This window comes from Microtus ochrogaster, unplaced genomic scaffold, assembly GCF_000317375.1.
Source record: "Microtus ochrogaster isolate Prairie Vole_2 unplaced genomic scaffold, MicOch1.0 UNK53, whole genome shotgun sequence".
NCBI lineage: Eukaryota > Metazoa > Chordata > Mammalia > Rodentia > Cricetidae > Microtus > Microtus ochrogaster.
The window spans coordinates 2,413,620-2,422,813 of record NW_004949151.1 but is presented as its reverse complement, the minus strand read 5'-3'; the positions used below and the strand labels follow the sequence as shown (position 1 = coordinate 2,422,813).

The following is a 9,194-nucleotide window of genomic DNA, read 5'->3' as shown; positions in this document are numbered from 1 at the left end:
GGGGAGAATGGACTGTGTTTGGCAATAGGAGGACCCATTTGTCTCTGGGGAGAATGGACTGTGTTTGGCAGTAGGAGGACCCATTTGTCTCTGGGAAGAATGGAGAGTGTTTGGCAGTAGGAGGACCCATTTGTCTCTGGGGAGGATGGAGAGTGTTTGGCAGTAGGAGGACCCATTTGTCTCTGGGGAGGATGGACAGTACTTGGCATTAGGAGGATTCATTTGTCTCTGGGGAGGATGGAATAGCAACAACATTATATTTCTGTGAAATTATAAAGAGCATGCGATTCCATGGAGCCTCCAGTCTATTTTGAGAGAGAGAAGAAAACAGCCCTTGTTCTGTAACCAGAAGTACCTTGCGGAAATGGTTAGTGTCTGACCTTTCTTTGTTCTTAAGGAAAATAGTTTAGGCTCTGTTGTAGAGTTACAGACTGGACTTTCCAGGGACCGACAACAGAACAGTGGAGTTTAAGCTTGTTTACAAACCACTTTTAGTTTAAAAACCAAAACAAAGCAAAAACCACAGAAACCTAAATTTGTGTACACTGCTGTCTGTCACCATCCTGCTTAGGGAGTTTGTTTATTGACTTCTAGCAAGAAGAGGCTCTCACACTCTTTCTAGCCTTCCGCCTTAGTCTGTATCAGATCAGTTCTCTAAATGAAGGAAAATTCCATGACCTGAAATTACTCTTGAGCAAGCTTTTTGGTCTCCTCTTTTGGAGGGACTGTTTGCTGCAGTGTAAGGGATTTTAGGAGGTTGTCACATACCCATGTTATAGATGTCGTTGCCACTCTTTGTGTGTTCTCTCGGGACTGTTTTGATGTTAACAGATGCATTGGATGTCTCCAGCGTCCTTGCCTTCATTTCCGCCATCGGCATTGAACTGCTGCTTTCTCTTTCCACATGGAGGACCTCCCTGAGCCTTACCTTTGCCTGGAAAGCACCTGGTATCTGTTGCTCCAGGCTTGGGTCTGTGCCACTTGGCCTCACTGAAGGATTTACTCCTCTGTGACTTGGAGATTTCTGCAGCTCAGCCCAGCAGCATTCCAGATCCCACAGCTTAAGATGCTGTTGCATTGGTACCTCTAGAAAATGCTGCGTCTGGGATGAACCTCAGCTCTCACCCTCTCTCCACCATGAGAGAGAAATCCCACAGTAAGGCAGATGGAAACTCATGCTCACTTCTTCAGGGGGACTTTAGCCCTGTGCAGGCTGTTCCTGTTTCCATAGGCAGTGATCCTCATTTGAAGTCTCTTCTTCCCCTCTCCCTTCCTCCCCCTCACTACTTCTTTTCTGCTATGTCTTTAAATTCTTCTCAGGCCTGAACTCTCTGTAAATGCCTTTCTCTTATACCCAGAAAAAAATAACCATCTGGTTCCTTTAGCTTTTTCATGGCATCTACAGGCATAGCGATATTGGCTCTTGTTAGAAGGGAAGGAAAGATCTCATGTCTCAGGATAGGGCAGCTTTTTGGTTTTTTGAGACAGGGTTTCTCTGTGGCTTTGGAGCCTGTCCTGGAACTAGCTCTGGTAGACCAGGCTGGTCTCGAACTCACAGAGATCCGCCTGCCTCTGCCTCCCGAGTGCTGGGATTAAAGGTGTGTAGTAACACCGCCCGGAAGGGCAGCTTCTATGCAGTGTCGACATTCTCTGTCTTGCCATGTTCTGTAGCCTTTCAGCCTCTTTTATAGGCTCTTCACATGAACATTTGCCCATGCTCTCATCTCTTATGCACTGGTTCTGTCTTTAAAAACAAAACACCCCAGGAAAAATCCTATACTTTTTTCTCTGTGCACATCAGTCATCTGTGCTGTTCTTCACGGTTACCCCTCTGAAGAATGACTGTCCCCAAGAAGCTCACACCTTTCAGTTAGGATCACCTGCTGTCTGGTTTTTTCCATACATATTGCTAAGGTGACTGAGTTTACACAGTGTCCTATAAAATTAAAAAGTACTTATATGATACCTGTTCTGCTTCCAGCTCTTGTGTCTGGATCTATTCTATTACTGTATTTGAATGACCCTATAGATTATATATTTTCTGCAGAGGTTGGCATCCCAGGAGAGAAGTCAGCTCCCAATGCATGCTGGTATAACATAGTCTGGCATCCCAGGAGAGAAGTCAGCTCCCATTGCATGCTGGTATAACACAGGCTAGCATCCCAGGAGAGAAGTCAGCTCCCATGACGTGCTGGCATAACATAGGCTGGCAGCTGTTCACGGTCACAGAAGATAAACGAGAAGATTCAAAGTCATAGACGTTTGAGCCCACATTTAACAGATATATCCACTCACACAGCCACGCCTCCTCCTTCATTTCTCCACCACAGCTTATTCTGGCTCACACTTTCACAGGTTCCGGTTCGTGATTGCTCGTCTTCTTTGCTTCTGTGCTGTGGTTAGGTGGAGTAGAGCTGCTCAATTTATGTCGAGCAGGAAGCCCAGAAGAGAAGGGGCTGAATACTAGTGACCTCACAGTGACCTGCTGTCTTCCAGCCACACCCCCTCTTAGCACCTCCTTAGCAGTGCTTTTAGGTAGCTGTTTGCATAAAACGTGGGAGCAGTTATAGATATTTCAGTTTTTTTCCATACGTAGTGCACTTAGCTTGCAGATGTGTCTCAGATCTTTGTGTCTACATTTGTGTGAACCACATCGTGTCTTGCCTCCTGGGGGAAACCTACTGGGAAGAGTTTCTCCTTCCACTTTCCCCACCTCCAAATCCTTTGCTTGGAAGAGGCGGATCTTTAAAAGGAGCTTGAGATCGTCCAGTGGCATCCATCGCCAGGTGTCGTGACTGCAGTATGCACTGCCCTCTGCGGTCCCTCCACTCTTTCTCTTCCCTCCAGCCACACTTCCCCTCTGACATTTGCTGGCATAGGCAATGTTTCTTTTTGCTGTATCCTGTCCCTCTGCTGGCTCCCGTTGCTCCTCATGTTCCTGATTTCTTCTCATCTTTCAGCACGTGGTATCACCGCTTTGAAGAAGCTCAGACTGAGCACATTCCCCCTTGTCATGAAGTCCTGCCACACTCGGCCCTCTCTTCTCCACGGGAAAGCACCACTAGAATTTGCACTTGCTCCTCCCTACAAATGAGCAGAGTTCCTGAGAGCTCGGGGCTTCTTATTCTTGTATACATATCACAGCCCAGGTGGTCACACAAGAAACTTTGCTGAGCTACAGGCTCTGGTAAGATGTCTTGGATGGGTCAGTGCCCATTTGGTACTTTGACTGCAGGATTCTCTGGGGTTGTTAATCCCTGTATCCCTCTTTTGTGACCATAACTACTTGCCAGCCTCTGTTACACTGGCATGCTTTGCCAGAATAATTCCCGAGCATGTCAGCCTCTGCAGAGGATGTGTGTATTATGTATGAGTGTGTTCTGCATCAGCAGTAGGCGAGATCTGGAGAGAGGAGCTTTGAAAACTACACAAGTGTCTGTGCTGTGTTGGAGGGGCACACAGAGACCACTGTGCATGTGTAGAGGTCAGAGAACAATTTGGGGAGTGAATTCTCACCTACCATGTGCATCTTCGGGATCAAACTGGTTGTTAGACTTGGTGGCAGGTACCTTTGCAGGCCCAAGTATCTAATTTATGGAAATTGTCTGTAAATTGGATCACCTGCTTCCTGAAATACACATGGGCCACCCCAGACCTTGTTGGGTGGCTAGGATCCCTCCCCATGCCAGTTTGTGTGTCTGCTCCCTTCAGTGTGGTGCTGTCTAGCTTGTCACTGTTTCCCGTCACATGGGACTAAATGTGGAACATTTGAAGTTAGCATTCAAAGTACTTAAATGGAAGCTGAGCCCATTCTCTTTGTGCAAACTGTTCTGTTCCTTTGGGTCTGTGTTACTCTAGCGCTTCTGCAACTCAGCAGCAAACTTTTCAAGTCCGGTAGCTTTCAGGCATCTTTGTGTTTGAAGAGACATTTACATGTTTTATATTTACCTTGTATTATGAGTGTTAACTTAGAAGGATTTTAGTGAGTGAGTGCAGAGGAGGTGAAAGCAAGACTCCCAAGGCCAGGACGCACAGCTTCCTGGAAATGCACGTGCCTAGCACACACAGAGGAGGGGAGGGAACTGTGTTTGATGTCTGATTGTTCCCTTTAAGAATTCACCGTCTTCCCCTTTAGTTTAAGCTTGAATTTTTCTCTTCCTTCCTTCCTTCCTTCCTTCCTTCCTTCCTTCCTTCCTTCCTTCCTTCCTTCCTTCCTTCCTTCCTTTTTTTTTGAGGAACTTTGTGAAAGGCAGATGATGTATTCTTGTGTAGTGCTCCATTTGTCCTTGAAATACTTCCGGATCTTAGGGTTGGGCTTTGAGAAAGCCACTGATGATTAACATATACTGCTACCAAGTATGCTTTCCTTAGGTAAATAATCCTTTTATTTGCATTTTCAGCATTTTGTGGCTGTGAATAAAGAGTTCAAGTGTGTATGTGTAGACGTGTGTGAGACGGCGGTCAGAGTGCATGTGCCCTGTCGTCTGGACCCTCCCCGAGGCCAAGCACTTGGTCTCACTTTTGCTTGAATCTCCATGATTTTGTCATGTTGCTTGAGAATGTACCTTCCGCCCTCACCAGGGTGAGGAATTGTCAGTGATGGAGCAGACTCCTTGTATTTAGAAGAATATGCACAGTTCTGAATTCTTTCCTTAATGTGGACTGATTAACAGTTCAGGAATGGAATTGAATTTTAGATTTCTGAGGAGGAGGTAATCTCAAACGGAAGTGTTCTGCAGTGGGGTCCCGGAGCCCTTGGTTGGCTGCTAGCCTGCAAGCATGGAGAGCTGTGCGCTGAGTTGCATTTCTCTGCCAGCTGCTTCAGCTCTCTTCCCTGAAGACAGTTCCAGACGTGTAGCTCTTTAATGTGTTATACAGCGCCTTTAGTTGTTATATGGCAGGATGAGGAAAAACAGCTAACTATGTTGTTCATTTTACTTCTGGGTGGAGGGCAAGAGGCAGATGAAATAGTATGTTTCCCTAACTCTGTGTTCTTTTGTTATTACTCTTGTTCTCTAGGCATTAAGTGTCACCGAAACCCTGATTAAACCCTTGGAAAAATTCCGAAAAGAACAACTCGGAGCGGTAAAGGTTTGTGTCTACTTTGAGCACACTTGTAAACAGAGCATGCTGGCGCCTTTGCTGTTGCTGCTGTCTGTATTCACATTTGGCAGAGTGAAGGGCATGCTGGGATAGACCATCTGTTGTTTATGTTTTCAATGCTCTTTTCCCCTTCGGGGAGGTGGAATTGAAAATAAAACCAAATACTTGCATGGGTAGTAAAATACCTAGAAATTTTTGACCAAATTTTGCAGGGGGCTTAAATCTCTCAGGCAGAGCTCCCCCGTAGTGGTAGGTGTGTGTGTGTGTTTGCCCATGGCAGTCACAGGTGTTTGTGCCCACAGCAGTCGCTTGTGTGTGTCCGTGGCAGTCGCAGGTGTGTGTGTTTGTGTGTGTGTCTCCATGGCAGTCACACTTGTGTGTGTGTGTGTGTGTGTGTGTGTGCCCGTGACAGTTGCAGGGGTGTGTGTGAGGGTTCTGACTGTGCCTAGGCATTGATTAGGGGCTCTTTTCCCTCATGAAGCTGTGGAAACCAGGGAGAGTCATTGTTATTGGGATGTGATTTCCTTGACTATAGCAGAAATCGATCGAGCTTCTATTATGTGTAAGTATTTATTGCCATATTGACCTACAGCCTCTCATTCAAGGGTTTGGGATGTAGCCAAGACTTCCTGGATTCATACAGCAGGCCGCTTTACCACAGTGGGACCTGAATATGTTTAGCAACTTCTAAAGTTTGTGATCTCAGCCTTGAAGTTAACCCAGAGAAATAATTTCCACCACTCTCTTTCTTTTTCTTTTTTAACATGAGGAAGGAGAAGTACCATTTGTGTGTTGTTGACCGTTCTTGTGAGAAGAGAGTCATACATTTTAAGTAGGAAAGAGAACTTTCTCTCTCTCTCTCTCTCTCTCTCTCTCTCTCTTTATTTTTTTTGGATGTGAGCCTAGCCTTTAATGGCTGAGTCATCCCTCCAACCTGGAAGGGAACTTTTGTGTTTGTCACTTTTCATAGAAAAAAGTCAGAATTCTGTGGTACAAATGAATTTTGTGCCTAGTAGCTGTAACTGCACAGCTGGACCCGACCCGCTCCATCCAGTATTCCTCCTTTGAAGCAGTTTGTTGGATTAGTTGCTATTCCTCTTTGGTCCCCCTATACTTGACAGAGACACTGTAAGTTGAGGGTAGTGATGTCTGTAAGGGTGCCCAGTCCCTTCTCCTGGCAGGTGAGCTGCAGCAGCAGGTGATTGGACGCCCCTTTCTGCTCAAGGACTCATCCTTGCCTTATCCGTGATGCGAAGGACCTGGTGTCCTTTGGTTTTTCTCCGATGTATCTTCTCTTCGGAAGCTTGATCATGCTTCTGTTCCATAGGCAGGCACTGCGTGAGACAGCATTCATTTCATGCTTCAGTCAGAAGGTGGGCGGGGGGGGGGACTATATTGCCTTAGGGTGTGAGTGATTAGCTAATAAACAGCTTTATGTTTTCATTGTCCACTTAGTTCTCTAGGTTTTGAACATCTTTCTCCGGTTGACCATTAACAGAATCTTTTCTCGTTACCTTTCCTGGTCCCAGGTTTCCTTCATGTTCGAAGTTGTTTGTTCAGAAAAGTAATTTGCAAAATAAACGGCCCCTTAAAGGGGAGATTACTGCAGTAATATGTAGTGTGTGACTCAGGCTTGTAGTGACCAAATGCTGTCCAAAGGCCCGTGTCTCTGCAATTTCCCCGTGTTTCCTGCAGCAGGTTTTGGAGGATTTAGCTACATTCTTGCTGCACAGTATGTGGAGTTGCTGTCTTGTCCTTTGATGTCCCTGGAGAAACCAGGTGGGACCCTGGGAGAACTTCCCCCTTTTTAACATAGTAAGTAGGAGTTGCTGCCTCTCTGCTGTAGTAATAGAGAGGTGGCTCCTCTTGCATTACCTTGTTAAGTCTTTCAAAGACTGCTAACCTTCTCTAACCTCTAGAGTCCTCCGCCTTGCCTTACTGTAGAAGGTGTCTAGAAAAGAGCTTATCTGGTTAATAATAATTCTGTAATTACCAAAGAAGAACTTGGAGTTTAGATACTTGCACATGTGCGTGCGTGTGTGTCCCTGAGCGTGTGCACGTGTGTCCCCCTGTCTGTGTGTCTGCTATTGGACACCCAGCCCTGTTTTGATGAAGCACAAACTTGTGTTCCTTTGATTAGTGTGCTCACATGCGATTTTAAAAAGACTTTCGCCTCTTAGTTGGAAGCCTTTTTGACAATCATCACCCAACAGTTTTCACGTGGAGATAAAATCAGCACATTTACAAGCTGACCACTTCAGAGTTTTCAGATGCCAGCGTCAGCTTTGGCCTTTCTCTCCTGGCTCTTTTTCCCATGTGTTGATTTCACCCCGTTGGCTCTTGGCGCTCTTGATTCCCTGTGTGCCTGCATCCTCTAGTTTCTAGAAGCCTAATTATATGTCTAACTGTGGTGGAAGTGTAATCTAAGTTGCTCGGTGGTTTTTGTAAATTGGGCTTTTAAAACCTTCCAAGGTACTCCTGATGATCTTGCTCTGTTTTGATGTGCCTGCCTTGAGTCATGTCTGCTGGGTTTAGGCTTGTTTCTGTTTTGAAGATTCTTCTGTGTTTCCTTGTGTGCCTGCTGGGATCAGGACCTGTGGGCTGGTGCTTTGGGCTGTGCCGCAGTACTGTTGGGAGTTTACGTCAAAGCTTGCTTCATTTCTTAGCTCGTTCTCATCCTCTTTCCTTTTTTCTGCACGATGTTGGCACTTATTTGCAGTGTCTCCCAGCCCCGTTAAAGCTTTGCTCATTTGGGGCAAAAGCACATTGAGTAAAATGTGCAGGTCCCAGCGAGAGAATCTGAATTGCTTTCTCAGGCACCTTACCAGCCAGGTGATAGTGCGAGCCTGGGTCTAGAACATAGCAGCCATGTGTAAGTGTTACACAGATGCCACTAAACTGTCGTGACAGATTTTCAGATGACCTCAGAACAGAGTTTGATTTTACCCAGTAGACCCAAACATTTCAACACAGTACTTGAAACAAATGTCTTTTTAAAATACATTATGACTTCCCCTTTCAGCCCAGGACCAAGCTTGGAGTCACATTTTAAAAACATTTCTTTCCTAGAATATGTCTAATGAGTAGTCTTAATAACAGCCGACTGGCCCGGACTTTGTAAACAATGGCAGGACATGAGCAGAACCTAGCCTTCCCTGGCAGCTTACGTCAAGAAGTTTGGTAAAGCGAAGCGTTGCTTTGATTTAATCCTGGTACTTTCCCTTTAGTTATGGAGCACATACCTGTGCCTCTCACATGTGGGACATGTCACATGCCAGTCTGTGGCAGAGTAAGAAGTGGGGGGTCGGTGGGGATGAGCTGTGGAAAGTGGGCTGTGCTGAGCCGAGGTCTGGGAGCTACCCCCACTGGCTCTGAACATGGTCAGCCAGTCGGGAGACCGCTTTGTGCCGTCAGAATTCTTTCAGTGCCCCTCAGTTTCCCGGTCTGTCTCCGAGGGTGGTTTAGAGAATTAGAGGATGCTGAAGTACCCACAAATGTCAGTTTGGGGCCTGATGTGTGTTTGCAGTCATGTTGTCACCCTGCTTGGGGCTTGCTCCCCCTCAGCTTGCCAAAAAAGAATCGCTCAGGTTTTTATCCCCTCTTCATTCTGGATTGACTGTGATTGGTCTGCCCAGCTGTGGCACGAGTTAGGTGATCTACAGCAAGTGTTTACGTGTTGTGTGTTGCTCTGGCCAGTGTTGGTGTCCTGTGATACCATCTGACTTACTCACTTGTCCTCAGATGCTGCCTTGTTCATGCTGGATGAGGAGCCAAGCATTGGACTGTGTGGGGGGAAAAGCTGAATTCTCTTCTCTTTAGAAAGGCTAAAGGCAGAGGCAGTTGAAGGAGGATTGTAATTGGGCTGGATAGCTCATTGGGATGCCATGTTGAACACAGGGCTGGAGTTAAGGGCGGTGCCCCCCTCAGTGGGGAGGGAGTGCTTCCTGGAAATGGGTGTGACTGGGCAGTCATCACACACACACACACTCTCACACTCCTCAGCGTGGGGAGGGGAGTGCTTCCTGGAAATGGGTGTGACTGGGAAGTAGGTTCACACACACAACACACACACACACACACACACACACACA

General features: G+C 46.5%; 1 protein-coding gene across 1 annotated transcript in view; it reads left to right on the top strand.

Moving 5' to 3' along the window:
* The window catches only part of Arhgap10 (Rho GTPase activating protein 10), a 198,797-nt gene that overhangs the window by 3,389 nt on the left and 186,214 nt on the right, over positions 1–9,194 (top strand). The window contains exons 2-3 of the mRNA XM_005369579.3: positions 3,099–3,187; positions 5,020–5,091. Of these exons, the coding sequence (XP_005369636.3) occupies positions 3,099–3,187; positions 5,020–5,091 (161 nt within the window). The remainder of the gene's footprint in view (positions 1–3,098; positions 3,188–5,019; positions 5,092–9,194) is intronic.